Here is a 27,464-nt window from a genome sequence, read left to right on the forward strand (position 1 = left end):
GCACTCCGTATCGTACTCGTATGGCCAGTGCAGTGCCTCTGGAAGGTGAAATGATCGAGGCCATCGTTTGATTGTAGTTGCTTACAGGTACCTCTTCAGTGGTAGCTCTGAGCAACCGGGCAACCCGTAGTTCGCACGGAGTACCATACAGTACAGTAGGTACAGTACATGTACCTGCGACGGAGGACACCGAGATGCGCAATCGACTGGCTCTTCTTCTCCCTTGCATTCATTCTCCTCTCCCTCCTTGCCTCGTCCAGCCAGCTGCGCCGCGGAAAGCAAGACATGGAGGCAACCGAATGAGACTTTTTCTTCTTCTTCAGCGTCCTCTGGTGAGTTTCAATTGGCCTCCAAGCTGCTTACGATGCTGATCCTTCGTACGGTAGTCCACGCTCCGCAGAGCTTTAGCACACCAGTCCAGCTCTTGAGATTGATTCATTCACCATGTCGGCCGCTACGCCGTGGCCAAGCCGCGATCCCCTTTCCCTTCTAGCACCAGCAAGGACGAATTTCTCTCGCTGGAGTCTAGATGCTGGCTTCCGGGCGCCGTGATTGGCCCTTGGGCAGCTCAATTTGCATTTCGGCCAGGATCCCTGATCCATGCAGATACCCCTGTCGCCCTCGTGCGGACAGTACTGGTAGCCGCAGTCAGTGCCTGGATGGATGCCACAGGACTGGTAGTAGGTAGATTGCACGCAGCAGGAGATGCTCCCTGCACCCAGGGCGTCTCAGGAGCGCAAGAATCAATCATGACATGGGCAGCTGCTGGGCCGAATCGAACATGCGAGGCCGATGCTGTGCTTGCTCTCGGCATGACTTTACTTACTCCTGCGTCCGCTGTGCCACTCCAGCTCGGCCAACCTAACATTGCGCGCCGCACGCTATTGCCGACTACTCTTGGGCTGTGCTCCGTCCTCCGTGCTAGTTCGTAGCACCATCATGCCCATCATATCTTGTCTCGTCTGGCCAATTATCCAATATCCATGCCCGTTGGGGAAGTCTTTTTGGCTAATACCGAGTCGAGAGGGAAAAATCACAGCGGGTGGAGAAGGCCCCCGGGTCACCCCCCCTGCTGGTGCAGCCGTGCCCCTGAGGGCGCTGGAGCGACTCCAGTTGCAGCAGCCTGCAGGTACCTGCTCCGCTAACTGCCACCACTACGGCGTGCTAGCTGCAGCGTGAATGTCCCCCCCGTTCGCCCAAGACAAGAGGTCAAGTCCCCTTTTCTATTTCCCGTGTCTCGCCTCGTCTCGCGTCGCCTGATCCCGACTCTTCTCTTTCTCTCTGTTCCTCTCGTTCTGTACGGGATTCTTTTTTTCTTTCTTCGTACGGACCACTTGAGGTCGTCCGATAACATCCTTTTTCTTTCTTCTTCATACTTTCTTCTTCAGGCATCAAGCGCCTGCTGAACCGTCATTCCCTTCATCGTATCTCCGTGAGATCCAGGAACGCTTCGGATGGCCCGCTGAGATCCGCCAGCTCAACAGCTTCTCTTCGCCTTCGACTGAGAGCAAGAGTGTTTATGGGAGCTCGATTCTGAGAACGACATCGAAGCCGCCACCATGCCTCCTTCTCTCAACACCCATCCTTCGTTTACGCGCCCCCGAACTGGCGACCGTGATGGCCGGCCCAGCACCCGCGACCAGGCCGGCGTCGATTCTTCCATGCTGATACCGAGCCGTACCTCATCGCTCCATTCCCGCATCACCCAGCCAATTCCCTCCACCTTGACCCAGAAGCCCCAGCAGCGAACCCCCAAGACGCTCACTCATGCCTACATGGTCTGCGGTGTCGGCCGAGAGCCCTCTCAATGGGTCAAGGCTCCCACTCCCGCCCAGGGCAAAATCACCCACATGAAGGGTGCTGTTGGACAGTTCTGGCTTCCCGAGATCCTAGGCAGCAGCCCCCGTCTTGAGCAGGACAACGAGATTGCGCGGGCTCTGCACGCCTCTATGAGGGTACGTTTGATACTATTACTCGGTGAATGATGTGTTTTTATGTGTGCGCTGCTGACCTTGGTTTCAACAGGCTTGCTTCCCTCACGATGTCGAAATCTGTACTGGCCGGAACCAGCCTCACTGTACTCACCACTCTTTCGTCCTCCAACAGGACTCTTCTCATACGCTCTACGGCATCTGCCTGCGCGTCTGGTCGCGGGCCGACGAGAAGAGGGCCGAGACCATCCGTGACTTGAGGAAGAGGACCGAAAACGACTACTATGACAACCCCGAGGAGACGTACTGGATTCCTTACTGTCTGTCTTTTCTGTCTCGCTACCCTCTGTACAATCTTCTGGGCGACTACCTGCGTGGCATGTGGATTCACTGGAACAAGGCTACTAACCTGTTCCACGCTGAAGAGGTTTCTCGTATCCTGAGCTTCCCGGCCCCGAGGCTGAATGACCTTGTCCGCATCGACATGAAGGATTATGCTCTGTGCTACCAGTTCCCCTCGTCCCCTACCGGATTCCAGAACTTTGCCATGTGGCCCCTTTTCAACTGCCTGTCCATCCCTAACATTGTTGGCGTCATTGAAGCTGCCATCTCTCCCACCCGTCGTATCATCTTTGTCAGTCACTATCCGGCCATGCTCACAATTGCCTCAGAGACTGTGAGATACTGCGTGCGAGTGTTTGAGTGGAGCGGTTTGTACGTTCCCGTGGTCCACGCCCGCCATGCCAAGGAGCTCGTTCAAGAGCCCGGTCCTTACATCTTGGGTGTTACGGCCGAGTGCCGGTCCCTTTTCACGGCCCCCACTGATGCCTTGGTCATCGATCTGGATCGTAACTTTGTTCTCACATCCAGCCCTCCCACCGCTCTGTCTCCTGGTCAGCGGAACAAGTTTGTCTCCCGATTGACCCAAGCCCTCAATGGCGACGTTACGCCCTCTGGCGTTCCCCAGCACCTTCGTTCTGCCTATGGCGGCGGCAAGCTGGTGCCCGCTGGTCAGATCATTGTCATGCGCGGCGAGGTTGAGTCTATTCAGGATCCCGAGTGGTGGAACCAGGACGCCATCATGGCTGTCATGGACCACGTGTGCGAAAAGATGGGCCGCAACACAGGCATCAAGGCTGTCTTTGGCGGCTCCGTCAAGAAGCCTCTGATGACCAAGGTGTCAATGAGGCACCTCAACGAGCTTGTCCGCGAGAGGAACCAGTACTCTCGAGATGCTCTTGAGGCCTGGCAGGATTTCATCAACCTCAAGGGCCGCATGGACACCGAGCTTGGTAAAGTTACCAAGCGTAACAACTACCTCGTGGAGGAGCTGGAAAGCTGGAAGCAGCAGTTCCTCAAGTTCCAAGCCTTCGCCGAGCAGCTCACCAAGGAGACCCAGGACCTCAAGGTCAAGATTGAGGGCCACAAGCGGGAGAACCGTCGTCTTGCTTCCCTCATTGAGCAGCAGAAGGATGACAACGGTCGCCTCACCACTCGTCTCTCCGGCACCGAGAAGCAGCGTGATGACGCTCTCGAGGCCCTCGTTCTTCAGCAGGAGATTGCAGAAGAGCTCGAGCGTGAGCGCAAGAGGAACAAGAAGGAGCTTGCTCAGCTCCACCACACTAATGCCACCATCATGCGCCAGCGTGACGAGGCCCGTCGCGTCGTCCTGCACCTGCGTAGCTTGATTGGTGGCCAGAGCCACCACATGGAGCACCTCATCCAGTCCCTCACCAAGCCCGAGGAGCTCATCCGCGAGGTTGAGGATGGCTATGAGTCGGACGAAGTTGAGGGTGGCGCTGAGACCCACGCTCTGCGACCTTCTCGCAGCAGCAACCGACTCTCCACCTCCAGCTTCTCTGACATGGCCGATCGCCACCTGAAGGATAAGACCGACGCCATCGCCCACATCGTTCGCAACATTGCGGACCAGTGCCAAGCTGCCGTTGACGGCCTGCAGCTTGCCCAGGATGCCGAATCTCGAGCCAGCACACGTGCTAGCCGCCGTATGAGCAGCCTATCGACTGCTCACAGTGATGATGGTGAGGACGCCCGCTCCACCGCCACCTCGGACGCTGGCGAGGGGAGTTCTCGCTTACAACCAACTGCCGGGAGGCCTAGCTCTATACCACCAACGCCGGATCTCATCCCCAACCGCAGTAGCACTGCACTATCGTTTGCGTCAACCGCCACAACGCCAGAGCGCGCCAGTCAACAGTACTCTATTCGAGACGAGATACCAACCAAGATTGTCGAGGACGATGAAGAGGACTTCGATGACGGCCGAAGTGATCAGGTCGGAGTCTCCAGCGACCACGGCCTCGTCTCGAAGAAGCAGTCGCAGTCTCTTCTCCACCGATCATCTGGAGCAAGAATCAGCGCTTTCGGCAGTCTCCGATGAAGGTGAGACTGAGGCTGAGCAGGGCATCCCTGATGCAGAGGGCAAGCCCAAAGCTGAAGAGGTTGCCTCTGATGACGAGAGCAAGCCCGAAGTTGAGCAGGGGGCCTCTGACGAAGAGACAAAGCCTGAGATTGAACAGGCGGTCTCCGAGGCAGAGGACTGCCCCGAAGCTGAGCAGATCAGCGATGCCCCGCCGGCCTAGGTACGACCTTTGTATTATTGCCGATGCTTCCCTGGCATCCCTACATTTTCTTTGTCCTAAATCCTTCGATACGGCGATCCAAACTATATATCCTTGTATCTTGAGCGTTTCCAGCCTCATTGGGCAGATACGCTTAGCTTCTTGTTTTGTGGCGGCTTTGGATAAAAACAAACCTTGTTTTGGATCACGGCGTTCTTTTCTTTTCTGTTCATTTGCGTTCCCTTTTCTACCATTATCCTTATCTTTTACTATATTCTAGATGAAGGGAACAGCTTGTGATGGCAGGCTGACTGATGACTTGCGTGGCGCCATCGAGGCTTAGGATCTCTTCTTATTCATGACCAACATTATTCTTTCTCTGCCCCTATTTGGGGGGTCTTATGACACTTGATAGTTCAAGATTTTGCAATTGAGTCTCTCGCTCATTGACCTTTTGTGTTTTCCTTATAAAAAATTCATTTGTGAAAAGGTGGCTCAAGTTGTTTCCTGTGCTAGACTGCTTGGAGGATCTGTAGATGCTTTGTAATTGCATGTTTAAAAGTTTTTTTCTTTGTGAAATGTATTTATCAAGTCTTAATATGAGTGATCCTTTGTTCTCGGTACCATGTTTGCTGGCCAAAACTTGACACTGTGATTCGATTCAAATGAAGTTGAAAACATGTACTCTGTAGTAACAAAATCGGGGGCGGCTTGGGTGGAGCAGAGAGCGACTCTAGGCCCACATATCCCACTAAGATAAGAAAAAATCCGATAAGAGCTGCGCATCATCTCCCTGGAAATTTCAGGAAAAGAAGTTGGCGACAATTCAACATCTCCTTCTTCAGGTTTTACACAATGGCCGACGCCGTCCTCACATCTCTCTGCGGCATCTGCCACACCTGCCCTCCGAAATACAAATGCCCTCGATGCAACATCGCCACTTGTTCATTAAAATGCATCACGACGCACAAGGCTTGGTCGCAATGCAGCGGCGAACGCGACCAGACTGCCTATGTCAGCAAATCGAAGCTGGCGACCGCCGCTGGCATTGACCACGACTACAATTTTCTGCATAGCATCGAGATGGCGTCCGAACGCGCGGAACGGGTCTTGGTGGAAGACAAAGGCATAATACAAAAGGACGAACTACGGCCGCTGACAGTGGAGGAAGTGAGATGGAAAGTGGGCAGAGATGGCCGGAAGAGAAAAGTTTTGGTGACGAGGGTCCTGAAACAATCCAAAGAGAGACTCGCGGATAAGCTTCTTGCGAGCAAGCTTAAGAAGTTGAACACAGTGGTTGTGTCCGCACCTCAGGGCATGACGAGGCAGAAGGAGAACAACACTACGATAAGCAGAAAGTCTGGTCGGATCAATTGGCAAGTCGAGTGGTTCACCTTCGAGAACGACCTCAACGAAACGAACGAAACGAACAAGTCGAGGCTTCTTTCAAAGCTTTCGGACGATGTGCCGCTATATGTGGGATACAATTCGTTGTTGGAAATCCAAGCAAAGGCAGAGGGCAAGGTGCAAAAGAGAACCTTCAGAGGAGTCGCGCAGAATCCCTCTACTTCACATTGGCAATTGGCGAATGATTCTATCCAAGATCCTCAGACAGGGAGCTGGATGTCAATCCGAACAGCGTCGATTGACGCGTGGCCACGAGAACACGATGAGTTGCAGCGACGGCAGTTTCAATTCTTCCTTGAAAGTGCCCAGAAGCGATCAAATCAACTTGTCACCCTTACGCCCATTCCATCTGAAGAATGTCTTCGAAACGTTCTTTCTAATACCAAAGTTTTCGAATTCCCGGCGATATATGTCTTGCGTGAAGGGGAAGCTTTACCGGCTGGCTTCGTGCTGGGTCCAAAAGATGCTGCCTCGCGTCATGAAGGGCAGCAACGAAATGCTAAACGCAAAGGTGGTCCGCAGCAAGGAAAGGATAGGAACAGACCTGCGAAACGGAGAAGACCAGGCGACACGGAAGATGTCGAAGAGGGCGAACTCGGAGGGCCGGATGAAGAAGCCCAGGATGGCATGGAAGCTGGGGATGTGATTGCTGAGCAAAGCTTGAGCGAGGGCGAGGACGACGATACCAGTGATGATGATTCTACCAGCAGCTCGGGATCTGATAGTGACTAAGGAGAGACAATGGGAATGGATGGGAATGTTCCATGGAGGGCGTCTTGGCATAATGATTTGGTCGGTTAGCAAGGCTGCTGCCATTTTCTTTCAGCTGGTCTAGCGATTGGTTTTAGATTCAGGATAAATGTACAGTATATTGGCAAATTTCAGACTTGGAAATATTCTCAAGAAGAACCAATTCTGAATCTAGCCGTCATTGCTGCTAATTGTCAAAGTCGTGGTGGTGCTCTAGCGCGTGCCAGTAGCAGGCGTGGGGTGCTGTCGATAGCCCACTCCCTCCTTGGTGCCCTGTACACGCCTCGGTGCCTTAAGCTCCGTCTAACAAAGGTACCGAGTACCTCCTGTTTTCCCGCCTAAAGCAAGCGGTACCTTACGCAACCTCGAGACAGCATCGTCACAACTTTGGCTCCTTTGCATTCTTGGACCAAACGCATCTCCAAGCCTTCAACACGCGCGCTCACGCGGGGGCCGGGCCTACAGGGGGACAATTGCGATTGATTTTCTACGCTCCGCCCTGGACCTCGCTCGTGCGTCCTTCTTCCGCCTCATAGCAGCCCGCGCACTATGATTTAAACAAACCTCGAGCTTCCCCCCTTCTTCCCTTTTCTTCCCCTTCTCTCCCCTATCGCCAACCCAACCCTACTAGCCATGGACGACGCTCCGGTCCCCAAACTGTCGGATCTGCTGCGGCACCCGGACGATTTAGACAAGATACCCGCGCTGAAGCTCGAGCTTTCGCGCAAGAAGAGTGCCGTCGATGGCCAGCTACGCAATGGGCTGCGGGAGCAGCTCGAGACGACGCAGTCCGGCATGAACGGCCTCAGCGACGGCCAGAAGGCGGTGCAGCAGATCAAGGAGGAGATGATGAAGATTGACAAGCTGTGTTCCGAGTCGCAGACCATGATCAAGGACTTTGCGAGCATCAACCTGGTGTCGCAGGCGCACCGCAACTTTGGCGCCGTCGAGGCCATGAGACGCAACCTCGAGACGTTTAACGAACGCCTGGCCGTTGTCGAGAGGATGCTGGCCGAGGACGACGAAGATAACGAAAACATGCCCAACTTGCTGCCGTGCCATTACGAGCTGACGCAGCTGCGAAACATACGAGACGACGCCATGGAGCAGATCCAGAGGGCAGATGACCGGAGCTTGGAGTCGACGCTGGAGGACTACTTTACGAGGCTGGACGATACAATCGACTGGTTTGACGAGCACGTCGGCATTCTGGCCATGAACCTCATCAACCTCGTCGTCAGCGACAACAACGGCCTGGTGGTCCGCTTTGCCGTTGTCATGGAGGCAGAAGAGAAGAGTGACCAGCGTGTTCTGGCGCTGCAGGAAGCTCTCAAAGACCACGAAGAAATGGCAGCCCGATTTCAGGGCATCACAGACGGTGCCCGGAAAGTTCGCGGCTACAAGGACAAGTTTATGCAGGCCATCAAGGTCAGTGCCGAGCAGCAGTTCCAGCAGGCCCGGGAAGACTTTCTCGACGACGCCGATGGCCTGGAGGCGACCATGAAATGGTTCTTCAACGACCTGAATGCTGTAAAGATTGGCATGACGCCGCTCATGCCCAAAAAGTGGCGCATCGCAAAGACGTATGCAGACATCTATCACGTTCTAATGCACGACTTCTTGATCGGTATGGTGGACGATCCGGAAGCCAGCTCTGCACACACGCTCTCCATCGTCAGCTTCCCCGAGAAATACTACAAGAAGATGTCCAAGATAGGCTTCAAGCAAGAAGACCTGGTACCGCACGTCATTGACAATCGCGAGGCGGAGCTGGTGCGCGACTTTAGACAGCTCATTATCAAATTCCTCGACGAATGGATCGACCGCATCTTCGAACAGGAGAAACGCGACTTTGCCGGCCGCAACATCGAGGGCTCCAACTTGGACCAGGACGAGTACGGCTATTTCCGGACCAAGAACCTCGTTGCGCTGTGGAGGATGCTGCGCGAGCAGGTCGAGGCGGCCATCAACTCGCAGCGTGCAGACGTGGTCGAGGGCGTCGTCGACGCCATGTTCCTACGGCTACGCACCCGCCAACAGTCGTGGCAGCGCATGCTCGACGACGAGGCCGAGCGCTACGAGAGCGACCGCATCCCCGATTTGGAGGGCTTCCAGGCGCTGCAGGATTGGCTGGTGGCCACGGCCAACGACCAGATCGGCGTCATCGACGACAACGAGGAGGAGAACCGGCTGGGCTACCTGTCCAGCTTCCGGCAGCAGTTTGAGAGGAACGTCGGCCCGCAGTACCTCGAGCGCACCGAGCAGGAGCTCAACGCCCTCCGCGACGGCTACGTCGACTTCAGCACCTGGTGCATCCACAAGTTCGCGCACCTCGTCTTCGCCGTCGACTTCCGCGGCGTCATGCCCGACTTCTTCACGCCCAAGTGGTACACCAACACGGCCATGAAGCAGATGGTCGTCACCTTTGAGGAGTACGTCGGCGAGTACCGCCAGGCCCTGCACCACTCCCTCATCGACATCTTCATCGAGATCTTTGCCGACGAGCTCCTCGTGCGGTACCTCTCGTCGGTGCGCAACAAGGGCGCCAAGTTTCGCCGCACGGATCCCTTCCGCGACAAGCTCTTCAACGACATCGCCACTGCCTTTGAGTATTTTTCGAACTTGGCCAGTCCCGAGGTCGCCATGTCCATCAAGGACACGTGGCGCGTTACCGAGCCCTTCTTGGGCCTGCTTTCGGTGGATAAGGATTCGGTGGCGGACGCGTTTGCCAACTTCAAGACTGCCTACTGGGATCTGCAGATTAGTTGGGTCGAGGCCGTGCTGCGGTCCAGGGATGATTTCGAGAGAAGCATGCTGAATGCTGTCAAAGCAAGGGCAGCGCAAATGGACATTGTGAGAGGCCCAGAGACGGTCATGGCCAAGATTAAGTAAAAGGAGAGACGAAAGAAAAGCATGCTCTCTATACGGTGTATGTATATATGCAGCAGAGTGAGAAAGAGACTCTATTGTCTTCACGGGAGATGAGTACGAACGTGTGGCTGGTTTGAAAGGGGGGTTTTACTTTGGGAATCCGGTGAAATGAATGGCAGGATGGATGGGGGGAGAAGTTTTTGTCTTTACGTGGATGGATAGAAAGGGTTTTTATCACGATTTTTTTTTTAATGTTTACATATGTGCTATATTAGCGTTTCTATGGATGTCGGTGGGCATGTTATACAAGAGAAGGGGAGGGAGAGAGAGATGGCAGTCTGGTAAAGAGTCGAGTTGAGTCAGAAATATATCTCACACATCAAAGTCAATCCAGGCATAATGAATGAAAAAAAAAAGATGAGAAAAGAGTAGAAAGAAGAAAAGAAAAAAATGACCCGAGCACCGCGACATGCTGCCCCCTTTACATCAAGGTTGAACACATGCCTCGTATTCCCTGTAAATTGCTGAACGACAATCTCCCTCCCATACCCTTCAATACACAGCTCAAGAAGAAAAAGTAGAACAAACGAGAAATGAGGAAAAAATAGGAAAGAAAGAAAAGGAAAAACTGTAATAGAACAGAGACTAGCGATCGATTTATGTTGGCGATTCATCCCCTCCAACCCCTTCCCAAGATCCGTAACGTACTAAGTAGAGCGCGACTGCGACGGCCTTTTACAAAAAACTAACCCGGCCCCTTATTGAAGAAGAAAATAAAACACAATGTCAAGAAAATTCAAAAGTCCCCGCCCTCCCATCCCCTTACGACAAAAGAACGAACGAACGGTGTTTGCTATGCGGCAATGTTGCTTTTCTCCTTGACTGCAATGGAAAGTTAGAGCCTGTTATTCAGGACGGACTATCCCCGCTCTCGATTTGCCTTCAAGACTGGCTGGCAAGAAAGTTGGCGGCCTAAGCAGAGACGGGTCAGTTATAAGAACTTTTCTCATTCGTTTAGATAAACTTACTCTTTCCAAGTTGTAGTCATATTTTTCGAGAGCGGCGAGAGCGTCCGGACGAGAGTATCCCATGCCAGTCAGATTCTTGAGAATAGGATCATCGTGCTCTCCCGCTTCCGTGAGTGCACGTCCCGGAGCCGGGGGGCGAGATTCGGCTGTCTCTTCCTTTGCAGGGCCTGTGTTGTTGGCATGTACAGGCTGTGCTGGGGCGGTAGTGGGCGAATCCAGCGTGGAGAAGATGGCGTCCCAGTCGTGAGACTGCTGTCCGTTGCTAGATTGACCAGGGGCGCTGGTGGCCGAGTTGGATGAGATGAAGTCAAAGCTGCTCTCGTTGCCAAACGCTGTAGACTCGCTCTTGGCTTGGCTGGCAGGAGGGCTGCTGTCAAACATGGGGTTGTAGTCGTCCAGTCCAGACCGAGAAATGTTGGCAAAGTCGTCATCCGCGGAACCTTCCTTGGCATCTTCTAGACCCTCGAAATCATCGTCGAGGTCATCAAAGGCGCCCTTGGCGGCTGGAGGCGGGTTGTGATGGGCAGGTGCTGGTATTGTGCTGGAACCAAAAATGTCATCAGCGTTGGATGTCGGAGAGGTGGCCGCATGGTTGTTGGTGATCGTGGCGGGAGAAGAAGGCAATTCCGTACTGCGGGATTTGCGTTAGTGAATGATGGCAAGGAAGCGGAACGATCAATTCATCATCAAAGTTCAAGGGCAAGGGCAAATTAACCACTTCTGCGCATTTACCTTTTAGCTTCGGGTTCGTGGGTAGCTGTAATATCCTGAGATGGTGACAAAGGGGCGTTTGGGTCGGCGGCTTCAGCAGCAGGTCTGTGGGACTCCGGAGTTGGCTCCAGGGCGACCTGCTTCTCCTTGGCCTTGTTCTCTGGCGACGCGGGTGCGAAATCGTCGTCAAAGCCTCCCCTCTCACTGTCAGACTCAGACACGTCCCGCTCAAGCTCCGAAATGGGCGGGAACTCTGTGTCAAAGGCGTTGTCGAAGGCGCTATGGGGTTTTACAGCAGCAGCTCCGTTGTCTGCGCCGCTGCTGCCGGGGGGTTTGGCTGAGGTGAAGGCGGCAAATGCATTGTCAAAGTCTGCCTTGGCCTTAGCATGGTCAGTATTGTCAAAAGAGCCGGATCGATCTTGGGCTTCTCCCTCCGCGGGCTTCTGCGAGCTATCGCCTTGAGCGGCCGGGACGGGGGTCGCGCTGGCGCTATCATGTTTCTCCTCTTCTTCGCTGGAAGCGGCAGCCGCAGGAGCCTTGGCCTCTGCGGCGCCCGATGCCACACCGCCGGGGAAGGGGAATGATGAGCCGGACGCCGAGCCTTCGGCACGTGAGGAGGTAGGGGGAGACACTTGTCGCGACGAAGACAGCGACTCGTTAGGCTCGGGGAACGGCAAGAAGCTCGAGCTTAATTGTCTGGACTCTGGCGGCGCAGGAGGTTCAGCACTCAGCGTTGGGACGCGGCTGACATTGGGAGTCGGCCCTGAGTTGTTAGAAAAGGATCCAACACTAACTGATGACTGCCCCGTGTTCTGCTGTTTGAATGCTGCAACTGGCGGGGGAGTGCCGCTGGAGCTGATGGGGCCGGGGCCAAACAAATCGTCGAAGGACCTGTCGGAGAAGGCCCTGTTCGGGGGCGGCGGTCCAAAGACGCCCATGATGTCTGTGCTGGCGGACCGCTTGAAGAAGGGGTTGTTACCGCTAGAGGTCGAAAGCGCAGGGCTGGCCATCTGCGCCGAGGTAGACACGGGCGAGCCCGTCTCTATCTGGCGAGAGATGTCTTCGGCGCTCTTGGCCAGAGATTCGGCCTCTGCCTTGAGCTTGTCGCGCTCTCCCTCAGTGGTGGATAACTGCTTCTTGTTAATTGCAACGAGACCCTTTTGCTGCCTGGCGTCCAGCTTGAGCTTTTCAACCTGAGGCTTGAGCTCGGCGATCTCCGCGTTGGCCTGACGAATGCGCTCTCTCAGGTTGGCGTTCTCCTGCTGGTCAGCCTGGAGGGCAGCCAGGACCTGCTGGTGCTGGCCCTGAATGTCTCGCAGCTGTCCTTCCAGAGTCATGCATTCTCCCTGCAACTTCTTAGTATCGGCCCGCGAGTTTCTTAGCTTCTCTTCGAGAGCATGTGTATCTTGAGCCTCTTTTTCATACTGTTGTCGCAGCTGTGCCAGTCGTTGTTCAAAGTTTTGCTTCTGGGAGTTAGTCTGGCTCAGTTCGTGCTGAGTCGTGGCCCTCTTGGTCTGAACCTCTTGCGTCTGCTTGGTCAGAGAGCCGATCTGATTCGACAGATTGGCCAGCTCAGTAGTCTCATCAGAGATGTTCTTGTTTGCTTCAGGATCAGTATCACCAAGGAGGTCCTCTGAAGCGGTATGCGGACGCGCAGCCTCAGCTCCAAGGGGGCCAGCCAAGCCACGACCAAAGGAAGAAGATGGCACGAATGGCCTAAACGTCACACCTACGGGGGATGACGGCTTGCCAGGAGAAGATGCTGTGTGGAGCACGCTGATGCCACCGGCAAACGGATCGGCATTTGAGCCTCCCGTGGACATTGTGGTCTGCGCCGGGGCCGGGGGAGCCGGACTAGGAGTGGAAGAATCGAGGCCGAACAAGTCCTCGAGAGCAGACTTGGGCGCCGGAGGGGCAGGGGCAGCTACCGGGGGGAGTGGAGCGGTTTGTGTGAGAGCCGGTGCGGGATCAAAGGCCGATGAAACTGCAGTAGCAGGGCGGCTCTGAGTTCGCAGGTGCGGCGGCACCAGGGCTGTGGGCAGAGTGCTGGGCAAGGGAGTGCCCCGATTGCTGCGCTGCTGGCGGATCAAGTACATGGCAACGGCAAAGCCATCGCGAGTCAATCGTCCCTGAGAACCAAAGTCCGCTAGGTCCCAAATCTGGGCGAGCGTGTCTTCGGGGAGGTTTGACTGGCTGAGGAAGGGCACGGCTTCCTCGCCGGTTATGAAGCCCTTGTTTGTCTTGTCGAAATCGAGATAGATCTGGTCAAATCTCGCCTTGTCGGCCGGAGTAATGGCCCATTCACCACCAGTCGGCGCAGGGGGTCCAGTGACCTGAGCAGCGACGATCGGCGGGCGATTGAGCGGGCTTCCTGTCCTCTGCTGCTGGGTCGAGCCACTCAGCTGCCGGGGGATAGCAGTAATGCCACCAGTGTTGCTTGGCGACTGTCTAGGAGCGGCCGCGGAGCTGCGCGTCGCCGCCTCATACAATCCAGCAGGTAGAACGTTGGGCAGTGCGCGGAGAGCACCAGTCTTCATGGACGTAAGCAGGTGCATGGCGATGATGAATTCGGGCAGGGCGAGAGCGCCCCGTTGTTCGGTGTCAGCCAATCCCCATATCCTGCCAAGAGTCTCGTTAGGCAAGCCGGACTTGTCGAAGATGGACCTGGCCTGGTCGCCCGGCAGCATGCTCGCTTGCAGGTTCTGGCGCTCAAACAAGGCAGCATACTGTGCAACCTTGTCGGGCGTCAGGGGAGGAACACGAAGGCCGCCAGAGACTTGGGGCTGGATGGGCGTCTGCGCCTGCGACGGAGAGGTGGCAGCAGCCGGCCAGATGCCTTCGAAGCGGGGGATGGGCCCTTGCTGGAGGGCCATCTCGGGGGTTGGCTCTCGTCCGGCCTGAGCATGGCCGATGAGGCGAAGGACGATGCCGAAGCCAGCGGGAGTGAGGAAGCCGCGGTTCTCCTTGTCGGCAATCTGCCATATCTGCAGTCGTGATAAAAGCACAGCGGTTAGCTCGGGCAGGCAAAATGGGGGGGGGGGGGCGTGGGGGTGACGAATCAACCCCCCTCTCGACAAGGCAGCGAGCGAGAGAGAGCGTGCGAGAGACGGCAGATGGAGGTTATAAAGGAGCAACAAACCTCTCCCAGTATGCGTGAATCCAGCCGCGTCTTCTCGAAGAACTTGACGGCTATCTCGCCGGTGACGACGCCCACGCCATCGGTATCGGCTTGGCGGAAGAGCTGGCCGTAGATGCGCTTCTCTTCGGGCGAGAGATTGAGGTTCGGCGCGCCTAGAGAAGAGAAGGACAACCAGTCAGCCAAGAAGCAATACACGGATAACAAGCTCTGAGAAATATGGAAGCCATACTCGGATCAGCGGCCGCCGACATTGTCGCACGCAGGCACTAGGAAGAAGTGTGTCGAACAGTTGGCGTCTTTCGCTGGGTGGAGAGTGTCGAGTCCCTTTTCAAAGGCGCAAAACAAAAGGACGGGGAAAGCTTCCAAGAGGATGCGAGGCTGCAATGGCGTCAAGGCCAAAAATCAAAGGAGATGAGCAGCAGCAGCAACAGAGACTAGGAAAGAAAAAAAAAATAAAACAAAATGCAGCAGCACCTTTGCGGCCCAAGAAGTCGACACAGCCAGCGATGGGGAGATTTTTCGGAACTTGGGTATATTGGGTTGAAGTCGGGGTTGTTTTGGGTCGTCAGCCTGAGACTTGAGAGGTGGCTGGCGAGCTACAGCAGGTTGGCCTTAGCAGTGAAGCTGCCCGGAGCTCTGATTCGACCAAATTAGGCGGCGGGTTTAGCGTCACGGCGCTGCCACAATTTACCGGCGGCTGCGGAGTACCTTTGGGTACCACGGCGAGGGGTCGAGCGCTAGTAGATACGAGGGGGTACATGCATGGCATCAAATTGATGTCAATTAATGGGCACCTCAGTCAATCAAGCATGGAGTTCCCTGGGGTCCAGGTATGTACAGCACATTGAAGTTAGTAGGCAATTTAGGCATCGTCGGGGGTGCTGCCCATCTCCAGCATCAATCAAACGCAAAATGAGCTGCGCTGCCGGGTTCTGTTTCATCCCGTCTTTTGCACTCAACCCCATGTCTGTCGACTTCTGTCTCGTTTTTGCATTTGCGTTGCCTGTTTGCATACAGACAGACAGACATACTCCGTAAATGCATCCAGACAAGTCGAGCAACGCAGCAACAAGCAAATGGCAGCCCAGCGCAACACACCCAAAAAGCTCAACGCTTCTGCTTTCCCCGCAAGACCAGACGCACGCCGCTGTCACCAACTGCGGCCTATTAGACGTTAGATGAGGGGGGCAGCAGGGAGGCCCGGAATCTATGCCCACGGGCAAGCAATCATTTCTCTCGTCCAAGCATCCAAAGGCAGCGTCTTGCAGTAGCCGCGAGTCCCGAACGCTTTCCCACTCGTCTCTCGTGACTTGCGCGTCGCCAATCGCCTCGCAGCAGCAGCCCAGCCATGCATCCTGCGCTGTCTGTTTGCGTGTTGTTGTCACACTTGACCATTGAGATGCTCTGCTCTACTCTACTCCGTAATACGCTCCATGCCAGATAATGGGCACATGCAGCGTTTGGTCCAGGCAGCGCCCCCAGACTCGTACCCATCCAGCTTGCCCCAGCAGTGCAGTTCAGTGTATGCAGGCAGCTCGTCATCATGTACCGCTTTTATGCATCCAATGTGTGGACACTCGGAAAGCGTATCAAATAATGTGCAATTTTACTATCTTGCCAATACAAAGCTATCTACAATGTACATCATGTTTATCTTTATTCTGCTCCATCAATCGTCCCCTCCTTTTACCTCATTGTCACCAGCTCCTCGGCGCTTGTGGGATGGATGGCAACGCAGTTGTCAAAGTCGGCCTTGGTCGCGCCCATCTTGACGGCAACGCCAAAGCCCTGCAGGACCTCGCCGCTTCCCTGGCCCAGGATGTGCAGGCCAACGACCTTCTCTTCGGGGCCTGCTGTGATGAGCTTGTAGCTGGTAGGGCCCTTCTGCTCGGGGTCCATGATGGCGTAGTAGGTGGCAGTGAAGGAAGCCTTGTAGATTTTGAGGTTCTCCTTGCCGTACTTCTCGATGGCCTGCGGCTCCGTGAGACCAATGGCGCCAACTTCGGGGTGCGAAAACACGACCGAGGGGATGTTTTCATAGCTAAGACTCAAATTTGAGAATTCAGCGGGTCCAAAGAGTCTGTGTGAGAGACGACGCCCGGCGGCGATGGCGACGGGTGTCAACTCGACTTGGCCGGTAACATCGCCGAGGGCGTAGATGTTGTCAACGTTGGTGTTCTGGTAGTCGTCCACAACGACGTATCCCTTCTCGTTAAGCTTAACACCCGCCTCCTCCAGACCGATGCCGCTCGTCAAGGGGGTTCGGCCAACGGCCCAGATGAGGTGATCGACGTCGTGGAGGGTGGTCTCGTTGCCCTCTCCGTCGCGATACGTGACGGAGAGCTTCCCGTTGGCGGCCTTTTCGACCTTTGTGGCCTGAGACTGCTTGTGAACGTTGACTCCCAGGCGCTCGTACTCCTTGGTGACAGTCTCCTGGATCATGGGGTCGAAGTTGCGCAGGAAGGTGTTGTATCGGATGAAGAGATGGGTCTCGGTGCCAAGAGCATTGAACATGCCGGCAAACTCAACGGCGATGTAGCCGGCGCCAACAATGGCCACCTTGCCTGGCTTCTTGTCGATGTCGAAGAAGCCGTCGCTGTTGATGCCGAGCTCGGCTCCGGGGATTGCGGGAGGGTCCGTGGGCTTGCCCCCGACGGCGATGAGAATCTTCTTGGCGTTGACCAGCACCTTGGAGCCATCGTCCAGAGTGACCTCGGCCTGGTTCTTGGACAGTAGGCGGCCCCATCCGTGCAGGTAGTCCACCTTGTCGTTTCCAAGGTTGCGCGCGTAGATGTCGTTGAGCTTCTTGATGTGAGCATCACGCTTGGTCTTGAAGATGCCCCAGTCAAAGGGCGCGGTCTCCTGGACGGAGAAGCCATAGGATTTTGAGTCGTGGATGGCCTCGGCGAGGGCGGCGGCGTTGTAAGTGATCTTTTTGGGAACGCATCTACACGACACGAGAGAACTGGTCAGCATGTCATCGTTTACAACGACACGCAAGTGTGTCAACTCACCCAACATTGACGCAAGTTCCTCCCAGGCGTGCGTTCTCGACAATCAGAGCCTTGACGCCATACTTGGAGGCGGCCATGCGAGCAGCACCCAGGCCTCCGCTGCCGCCTCCCAGGACGAGGTAGTCGGTCTCTTTGGTGGTGGGAGCCATTGCGCGGGCTGTGGTGGATAGATGGCGATGGAGTGAAGATAGTCGGTTCGAAGCGATGCCTCTGGAGCCTAGTGACTGAGCTCGGGAGAGTAAGGCGAAGGGTTGCATGGACAATTGGCGTGATTTACAGCTTCCACACCCGCGCGTCTATATATACTCGAGCAGTTGTGAAGGAGGGGCAGATTTTATTTTGCAAGCCAAAGTGTTGCTCCCAAAGCGGGGGGAGGGGGGGGAGCCAAATGACGTTTCCTAGCAGCTATCAGATAGATTACTAGATTGCTAGAATTGCTACGGTGCTTAGTCCGCGGCTGGAGATGGTGTTAGTTCCGGTGCTTGCAACCACTAGGTGCAAATACTGCTGACTTCGGCTTCAAAACTGCCTCTTTAGTTCCAAGCCGAAGCCGTGATTACACGAGATTGTCGAGCTGCCACCACCGCCATGGCTTGCCGGGGGCCACCGAGCCGACCCTGATTTGTTGATGAGGAATCGCCCTGCCACTAGGGGTCCTGTTCTCCCAGTTGTTTTGTGCCTTGGAGCCACAAAAGCTGCTGCGAGGCGCTGAATCATTGCCGCCCCTCTTGGCCATACAGTGATGTGATTAATGTACATTAATAGATTTGGAATTGAATTTTGGCTGCAACCGCAGCGTCGTGTGTACGGACTACATACTAACCTACTATAGGTAGGTATCTCATATCCCTCAACAGCGCTGTCGACATACATGCTGCGAGTTACGTCATTCATGTTGCCATGTGCTGCATGCAACCTTATAATACCTAATATAAGCGCATATCCAACTGTGAAATAAAATCCTCCTGACCAGTGTGCAATGCCAATGAACCAGCAGAGTAGAAACAGGATCCTTGACCACATGCAGATACTTATTGCGAACAGAAACAGCAGCTCGGCTTGAAACCAAAATTCCACATCTTAATCCATTTGTCATCACCAGCCGGACGAGTTCGGAACAGCCAATACCACTCTCGGAACAGCTCTTAGTAACCCAACCAGCCGTGCAAATCGATCCTTCTGGGCGATACTGTAGCCTCAGCTCCTCTTTTCTTTTCCTAAGCGATGGGACTCTCACATTCTCGCTCCCGCTTCTCGACGAAAAGGCCGCCTTGGCCGCTCTCGTGCGGCAACCTGAAGAGCAACCCCACCACAGCTTTCGCCCGGCTGTCGCCCGAACAAGCGGGATTACTGTAAGTGCGGATTACTACACCAAGCCCGAAGATTGCTCCTCGCAATACCCTACCTGAGTATATACATGTAGAACTTGATGCGTTGCTCCCAAACCTCATGCTGTGACGGCTCAGCTTTCGAATAGAATTCGGGGTTATTGGAATCAAAAGTGCAAATCCGACGAAAATGACCTTCATCCATCTTGGCCATCTACGAGTATAGGTACCTACATGTACCTGAATTGAGCATTGAACAGGCGGTACCTGGTCTAATCGACAAACTTTCGCCACCTTGGGCCCAAAATGAAAGCTTCCAATTCCAGGCTCAACACCATTAGAGCAATATCCATTTCAAGCATAGCCAATCTCATTACCAACTGCCATATGAGTCAACCATCAAAGAGAGCAAGAGAAAAAAAGGAACAAAAAAGAAACGAGACGACACAAGCCTGATTCGAACAGGCGCTCCCGAAGGAACATGATTTCGAGTCATGCGCATTAGACCACTCTGCCATTGTGCCGGGATGCCTCGATGCCGAAATATTCTCCCTTAGGAACCTTTGCAGAAATCGGTGTGCATGTCAGAGATGAGGGCGATGTGCTTCAAAGTTCCTGTCTGAGAATTGCCACAAGTTTCAAGCACAGCTGGCTGACAAGCGGCGAAGCACTTTCGTTTTATTTGATCCAACGACGCTCTGCCATGACGAAAGTTGACCACCGGAAGCATATGACTGCCCCAAAAGGAATTGTCCAACTCTACACTAGAGATCACTTGGAGTCTTTATTAAGCTTAGGTATCGAGTGTTGGCCGGTCGATGTGTGCGCTTGTAAAAAACACTCAGGTAATTACGCGTCGCGTCAATTGCGATTTCCATATTCTTGGTCAGAGTATTATCGCGATCCAAAACGGACGGCTTCGTACAATGTTTCGAGAAAGATCAATTTCCAAATGCTGTAGTGTATAACCCATCTGATATGCCGACAAATTAGTCAATTTGATTTCAAGTGTTACTACGTGAAGAGACGACCGTCTCCTATGTATCGTGTCTTCAATAGATGCGTGTAGTCTGCTATATGCCAAAGAGACGGCTTTCGAGAGACCGTATTCCATGCCGATAGTAGAGGCACTCCTTCTCACAGAGAGGACATACAGGTACATAGTCGCAGATATTACGAAGGCATCGATAGTCACACGTACATTAAGCAGCGAGTGAACGCAAACATGGACACAATGTACTAAATAGAACGGATCGCTTCGATCCATTATGTTCCTTTTGTTGTTATTGTGACACCGTAAATCCCCTATCATGCAGCCTTTGTTCATTCCGAAATACCTAAATAGGGGTTGATGCTGTATCTAGAATACAGATCTAAAACTGAGATATAGATCAATGGCCAATGGAATGGAGGCCGTATTGGAAACGGAAGATTATTTATATGACTTCCAAATATCCGGGTGACAAGCCTAAACATCATTTGATTCACAGGAGGTTCCTTGGTCACATATTGCCTAGCTTTTCTTGACATGTATCCATGGCACATACGACGGCAGCATGTTGATACGAGCATGAAGCATGGTACCGTGGATCAATATAAGAGGTTCATTGTCAGAAGATTGAAGTAAGCCTCAAGTGAATATAGGAGGGGAGAAACGCAGGATCATACAGCAAAGAGGAGTCAATCAGAGCCCACCACCAATCCCCAATAAGAACACAGTAAAAGTATCTAGAAAATGTCAGAGACACCTCTTGAAGAATACTGTGATTCATTTGATCAAACCTCAGTGGTGGTATCCAGATTAGCCAGTATAATCGAGGATCTTAGTAGTCCTGAGGCCCCAGACTCTGTCGTCTCGGTAAGATAACTCGGAATACTTTTTGCAGCTATTCTCAATGCTTTCCAAAGATTCGACCTCTTGACCCACGGCAGAGAATAATAATCGACATCCTGTATCATCTTTGGGGCGGGGGAACAGGAGAGTTATGATTAAACAAGGATGACGCCTCAGACATGGCTCCTTTCTGTGCCTACGAACAATTTCCGTCTGGGCGAGATTATACCTGCGGAACGGCCTACTAGTTCTATAGCAGTACCTGCGAGACATTGAATTGTCGTAGATTCCCACGTCCACAGTTCCATCTTCACATTATCAACACTTATCTTGTTACAGATCCAGGAGAGGCCTGTAGAGTTTGGGTGACAATCTACTAGAATATCTACTCTTTAGAAATGGTACATGGAGAATTAGATAGTCACAAGATTCTTGATATTATGTAGCTAATATTCTAAAGTTTCAGCCTCTTAATAAAGAAGAAAAGGGAAAGCGAAAGGAGAGAAATCGTCTTTGAACTTTGACCGATGGTATTAGCGAGTGAGGAGACAACGCGGGTTTTCTAGCGATTTGACAAGGCTTTTAGATCTAGATACATGTACTGGAGACTATATCATACCATCACTTCAGAGGATGGACATTATTTAAATCAACGCGTTTAATGCGTGTGGCGGGATCTGAGTAGTGGAGTACCGGAGTTTGGAGGTAGGTGAGAAGAGCAATTTGCCGGAATCTTCAAGGCTCATCAGGCGGCTTTCTTCAACGTGATAGAGTCTTTGAAGATCCATATGTTGCTGTTTAATAAGCGTCTTGATTTCTTATGTGCAATGTATTTACGATTGTGCACCCCTAGGATGAGCTGCGAGGGAGTTACGATGTTATACATGTGTTGCTTTACAGAGTCTCAATGAGAAAGGCCTTACTAGCCATCAGATGGAATATATAACACGTCCCTTCCTCCATTGACTTGATCATGAGTACTTGTATCCAGATAATGAGGATAGAATATGTGGGTAACCAGAAAATACCTCAATAGACGACGAGACATCAAAAGAAGCTCCGTTTTGGGAGTCGATGCCGCACCGCAAGGTCAATAAACGTTACCCCTTCCTCCTCTTACATAATCCAGCGATGTGAGACCGACAATACTCAATTAGAATCCATCAATTCAGCTTTTCAATTGGTCTGCCGCTCTACAATATGAGTTTAGGGCTGCCAGTTCCATAAGTCGAGTCAACGAAACGTAGATTACCGTATAACCAAAGTAGAAATGCGATGTTGACTTTTCAACTAAAAGGAATATCCCGATATCATGGACATGTCAGGATGAGCTTGAATTGACTATCGATATACTTTGTATTTACAGGACGATCCAAAGGCATCCCGCCAAATACCAGGTGGCTTATTATCCTAGATATATACAGGATGCCGTGTCCATAATATGGCATGAGTATCTCATCTGTTTTTTTCTTCGGGTCTAAATTCCACATTGCTTTCTTTTTATCCACGATCCAGAATATAACGCCTCTCTGTTGACAAGTGCAGTGGCTTCACTTCATTACGGTTTGGAGGCATCGCCATTGCAGTATATAAGTCGAGTATCATTACAAACACATTGAGTGAGATTTTTCGATGAAAGTCTCGCACATGGGAAGTAAACGGCAAAAGGTCATCACAGCTATAGCTACCTCTTCACAGACTATGATCGATAGTAGCTTAGTCGTAGGCACCAAAATATGGACAGACAGACAGACAGATAGACAGACAGACAAAAGAATCTCGTGCCCATTCAACCACAACAACCTGATCACCTGCGTTCAAACAGACAGAGCGCAAGTCTGTAAACGAAACAGCCACCGGCCATACCAACACTAGACGGCAAAGACGGCACCAAACATCAATGGCTCTCTCTCTTCACCCCCAATTCCGATATCAGACACCTGTCCTCCCCTCACGCTCCTCGCCACATCTCCAACCGTTTTTTTCCTAATTTAGGCCAGCCTATCTCTCCTCAACGCACATGAATAGGGGGCGCTCCTACATCATACACGGATTGGCCAAGACACACGGTATAGCACGAACTCCTCATTGATATGTGACAGCAGCAGCTGAATGGGTGGCTCAATTTCCACCACAATTTCATGCAATCTGTTCAATTTACCTACCCCGCGTAGGATCGCATCGTCGAATGCCACACACCTTACATCAAAGTACAAGTAAGCCGCATCTCACCTAGGTAATGTATTGTGTGTGCATACATGTACAACTGATGTATGTATGCAAGGCGAGTAGGCGCACGAGGGCATGCACGAAGAGAACCGGATTGCGTGCCAGTATGCATCACCTCCTCATCGCCAACTGCGCAGGATTCGCTCACTGCCCTTAGGGCTACGTGACAGGTCATTCGCAGATGAAACTCTCTACGAAATTGAACCGAGTGCCCGCACGTCACGAAAACAGGCCATTCACAAAGTCGAGAGGCGTCAAGCATGCCCCCATACTTGCTTCTCACGCGATACAGACTCCCTTGCTCTGTGCTCAATGACTTATCCCGTCTCATCAAAGGTCCAGACGCGCCTTGCACATGATGTACACAGCTTTGCATGTACACAAACAATAGCCGCCGCCAAGGGAAGCAACATGGATGAAACTCGTAAAGCCGCCATCCCACCCTCTCGAGCAGACGAAAAACGGCCACCGTCGAGGGACCAACGGAGCTGTCCAGTAGCTCTCGCCGGGATACAACTTGGCGTGCTTCCGAGACACGAAAAAAAGGATTGAAAATAGCACACAAGGAGAGGCCGCGCGCGTATCTGCAGGAATAGCCAACGGCCACCAGGGTTACATTACATGACATTACATTACAGTACTCACACATATGTACGAGTAGGTACTTTCGAAATGGTGTGCTTTTCTGGTTGCGCGCAATGCTCGTGCTAGCAAGAGCAAGGCTGAGCCGAGCTCCCTATTACTGTAGAGCCTCGGTGAGAATTAGAATTAGCCCAAGCCATAATTTCAGGGCCTCTTTGTTTTGGTGGCGTCAAAGCCCATGCAAACAGCAAGTAAGCCGAGATGGCGTTTTGTGTTGGCTGCCACTGAGAACAATGGAAGAGGGAATGGAAATTGTCATGTACCCTTGATTTGAGACAAAGGACGGGCGTCGACGCTGACGGCGGAAACGTCAAGCTCGTTTCCAGAAACAGGGCGCCGCCGCCACAAAACAAAGGCCCAGGGCAAACAAGGTGTGAGAGAGAAAAATAGAACGGCTAAGGGATAAGCGGGAAGAATAAAGAGAAGAAAAAAAAGGCTGAAATGGAGTTACCCGATGGAGTGGTACGGGAAACGGGAAACCTGGACGTGTCCTGTTCTCTTGGGAACCATTGAAAGAAGCCGGGGTGGATGGACCGAGGCCCGGGCTTGTGCAGCGCCCATCAAGGTGAGGGCGTGTGTGGAGGCCGCATTTCTTTTTTGTCAAGTTTGCCTGGACTCAACTGTACTTTTTTGCTTGTGCGAGTCCATGCACAGGCGGGATGCATGCGGGAAAAAGAGGGAGATGACGGGGTGGGAGGGAGACCAACAGGCACTTTGTTGCATCAAATGACACGGGCCACGATGATGCTGGAGTCGATACATGACAAGCAAGTACATGTACCTACCTGTATCATGCTGTGCCGTGTAGAATGCAAGATGAACCGCCTCGTAAGAAGCCAGAAGCTTCGAGAGACGGGCTTACAAGCACAAAAAAAAAGCACAGACACAGAACACGAAGAAAAACAAGAAAAAGAACAAGAAAAAGAAGAGGCAGCTCACAGTTAGGGCAAGAAAAAAAAGGGCGGGATGGAGGGTACCGTGACAGGCGCTGGATGCCGGTCCAGAATAGCCTCATCGGCAAGCCCCGTGTGATTGGATCCGTGGTCCCGTCCAACCAGCTGGGACACGCGTTCATTCGCCCAAGGGACGGACAGAAGCCCGCAGGCCCTTGCGAACACGGGACAGCGATGGGGCCCGGTGGTGAATGATGATGAGATGATGATATTCGCCCGGGAGGAGAATGAGGGAGCGAAGCAGATGGAACGGCGAGGGGGAGGGGGGAAGAGGGTGTGAGCAGAGCAGAGCAGAGGCAGAGGCACAAATCACTTACATCGGAGCAAAAGCCACGCTCGGAGGGCAGAGCAAGCAGAAAGAACATGATCCAATCACACGGCCAAACCGTCTCGTTCACGAACAAGCCTCTTCTCCCTCACGCCCCTCCTCTTTGTAAGACACTCATAAGTGTTGAATGACACCAGACCATGTTGCCGGTACCACACAGAGAGGGCCCTTGGGAGGAGAAGCAGAAGCAGAAGCAGAGTAGAGTAGCATTCCACTCACATTTCACCAACTTACTCCAACGAACAAGTTTACTCCAACGGCCCGATGTGATCAAATGGCAACCGCGGCAAGCGTAAGTTCTGACCACCACCCAAACTGCCTACCTGTAATGCAACTAGGTACCTACAGACAGTACATGCATCTACTTTTTCCAAAGGAGAAACCAATAGGTGATGATCAGCCGCGCGGGCGCTGGATCCGCGGCCTCTGTGCTGATGGAACAAAAAATCTCATCACTCATCACCCGTCCGAAATTTTTCATTAACCTTCTTGGCATAAGATTCCATCATCAGCAAAGAAACCCGCCAGCCTGGACTAACGGAGAAGGAAAAGAAAAAAGACTGTTCTACGATGACATGAAACCAGTAGCTTGGTTCCTTCGCTCGCAAAGTACATCCGGAACGGGCATGGAGCGGGTGAAATGGGCCATCAGCCTCAAAACTTGCTCCGTAATTCTTCTTGGTTATGTGTTTTTTTTGTGTCCGGAAGGAGATTTGGCAGCCGCCAAAGAGAAGAGAAAGAAAGAAGAAAAAGAAAAGTGATAGGATACAGACGCTAATGACGTGCAAAGACGCCCACGGTCCTTTGTTCTCTTTTACACGCCCCCTGTCCTTTTTCTGTCTAAGCTACTCCGGAATATGGCTTGGACAGTAGTTGAGCAGAGAAGTGCTAGCAAAGCGGGAGAAATCATTGCCCGGACGAGCTTGAGATGCTGCAGTAGTCGGTAATACTAGTACGAGTAGCTCAGTAGCAAATACAATAGCAGCGCCAAGATGATGCTTATTTAGACGAAATTCAGCACGTCCAGGCCATCCGTATCAAAACATACATGTACCTACCTACCTAGAGTGAGATAGCGACTTAGTCTCCATGCTCATATTCATACCACCACGCAATCTAACCTTGGCCTCGGGCATGATAGATGATTATTGTCGTGGCACGATAACTCCCGATAACCAACAGCCGTCAACCGGTGGTGAACGTGCGGCTCTTATCCTCCGTCCATCTAAACCAATCACAGCCCATCCAACCATCACAGGCCTCCATGAAACTCTATAGATACGGATATCAGTACACATGCCAAACTCCGCCAAGCACCAAATAACATCACCACACCCTGAAAAAAAAAAAAATAAAGAAACAAAAAAAAAAAAAAAAAAAGACAGCTGCCGCGCAAAAACGTCACTTTGCTAGTGCCGACGCAAAACATCGTCACACATGTCCCAAGATTTTTCCCACTCCTCCTCCTCCTCCCCATGTGTGCGTCGGCATATCGAACAGCGCCGTCCAAATAGGGCAACGAATCTCCTTTGCCCTTGGCTTCAGCCCATCTCTGTGACCCCCTGTATCTACAGCACCGCGTGGCCTAAAAGCCTTGGTGCTAGTACTCGTAGGATATAGATTTTTGCTAGGACCTCAAAAGACTTGGCCTTTTCATCCTTCGCGCCATCAGGGTTGCTATCAAGAAGGAAGCAGCCCAAAACAGGAAGAAGGGGGGGGGAGTGTATCGTGTATCGTCGTCTCCGAAAAGAGACGGTCTCCAGACAAGGCCCCAGCTCCCTCTTCTTTGGATTCCGTCTCTCAGAGCCTCGGCCTTGGCATCTAGTTCAGCTCTGTTGAGAAAAAGTACATCGTTCACTACAATACCTTAGAATGGCAACACGGGAAGTTGGTTTGGAGATGAGAGGGGGCCTCAGCCCCAACCAATGAGTGCTCGACATCTAGTCAACCCAAGGATAGATAGTCAACGAAGCCACTTTCGATACTTTTGAAAAGTCTAGGCAGATCATCTCGCCGGCAGTGAACTTGACACTTTTTGGGGGCCTCCCCCTACCTAACCTAACCTAACCTAACCCCCATGCTACTCCTCTCCCCATCGACAAGAACCGACAAGGCCATGTGGTTTGCTGCATCGTAAAAAAACAAGAAGAGAAGCGTGGGAGCCTTGAAGTTAGTCGGCAGCCTAACGAGGATCCTTCTCAACGATAGGATCAGTATGAAGTCCTAGCGGTCCTAGCAGCCTTGCACCCAGTAGCAGATTTGCAATGCAAAGCCAAAGCTCAACACCGAGTCCTGCAAGAAGGTCTACAGTACCTCTTTGACAGGGGAGCATTTCAGGTCGCTTCAGTTTAGCTGCGGCTGGACCTGCCGGGCCACCCATGCTGAAAAGTCCTCGACTGGGCAAGAAAAAAAAACCCTTGTCACTTCTCTATCTTGCTTCTCTCTTTGTCGTCGTCTTCAGAGACCTTGTCAGCACACGTCCACGCCATCCATGCAGCCTCAGGAAACGGCCAGCAACCCACCAGATTACTACCGTACAGAACGGCTATGCGGGAGAATGCTTGTTCTGTCAGGGCTGGCTGGGCCCCCCCCCCTGGTAGCCTAGCCGTCTGGCACCTTGGTGACTTGCAAGGCAAGGCACGGAGCATCACTCCGTATCTGGCGTCGAGTGCGAAAGGGGCCAATCTTTGAGCTTCGCCTGGAGTTGTCGTTGTTGC

At 52.8% G+C, this 27,464-nt stretch overlaps 5 protein-coding genes across 5 annotated transcripts; 3 read left to right on the forward strand and 2 right to left on the reverse strand.

Annotated features, from left to right (window-relative positions):
- Window positions 1–1,559: 1,559 nt before the first annotated feature.
- Triagg1_4922 (uncharacterized protein) lies at window positions 1,560–4,534 on the forward strand (the record flags this gene model as incomplete). Its single annotated transcript, XM_062899379.1, has 3 exons — window positions 1,560–1,955; window positions 2,026–4,321; window positions 4,371–4,534. The coding sequence occupies 3 exons, from the start codon at window positions 1,560–1,562 to the stop codon at window positions 4,532–4,534; spliced, it is 2,856 nt and encodes a 951-aa protein (XP_062756103.1).
- An 834-nt stretch (window positions 4,535–5,368) lies between these two features.
- Triagg1_4923 (uncharacterized protein) lies at window positions 5,369–6,652 on the forward strand (the record flags this gene model as incomplete). Its single annotated transcript, XM_062899380.1, has 1 exon — window positions 5,369–6,652. The coding sequence occupies one exon, from the start codon at window positions 5,369–5,371 to the stop codon at window positions 6,650–6,652; it is 1,284 nt and encodes a 427-aa protein (XP_062756104.1).
- Window positions 6,653–7,303: 651 nt separating this feature from the next.
- Triagg1_4924 (uncharacterized protein) lies at window positions 7,304–9,562 on the forward strand (the record flags this gene model as incomplete). The annotated part of the gene is made up of 1 exon (XM_062899381.1): window positions 7,304–9,562. One exon carries the CDS (start codon window positions 7,304–7,306, stop codon window positions 9,560–9,562), a length of 2,259 nt encoding a protein of 752 aa, XP_062756105.1.
- Window positions 9,563–10,483: 921 nt separating this feature from the next.
- Window positions 10,484–14,670, reverse strand: Triagg1_4925 (uncharacterized protein; the record flags this gene model as incomplete). Its single annotated transcript, XM_062899382.1, has 5 exons — window positions 10,484–10,513; window positions 10,570–11,200; window positions 11,302–14,264; window positions 14,420–14,571; window positions 14,649–14,670. 5 exons carry the CDS (start codon window positions 14,668–14,670, stop codon window positions 10,484–10,486), a joined length of 3,798 nt encoding a protein of 1,265 aa, XP_062756106.1.
- Window positions 14,671–16,105: 1,435 nt separating this feature from the next.
- Window positions 16,106–17,582, reverse strand: Triagg1_4926 (uncharacterized protein; the record flags this gene model as incomplete). Its single annotated transcript, XM_062899383.1, has 2 exons — window positions 16,106–17,366; window positions 17,434–17,582. The coding sequence occupies 2 exons, from the start codon at window positions 17,580–17,582 to the stop codon at window positions 16,106–16,108; spliced, it is 1,410 nt and encodes a 469-aa protein (XP_062756107.1).
- Between the last annotated feature and the right edge of the window lie 9,882 nt (window positions 17,583–27,464).

This window comes from Trichoderma aggressivum (genome assembly GCF_033847375.1).
Source record: "Trichoderma aggressivum f. europaeum strain CBS 100526 chromosome Unknown scaffold_016, whole genome shotgun sequence".
NCBI lineage: Eukaryota > Fungi > Ascomycota > Sordariomycetes > Hypocreales > Hypocreaceae > Trichoderma > Trichoderma aggressivum.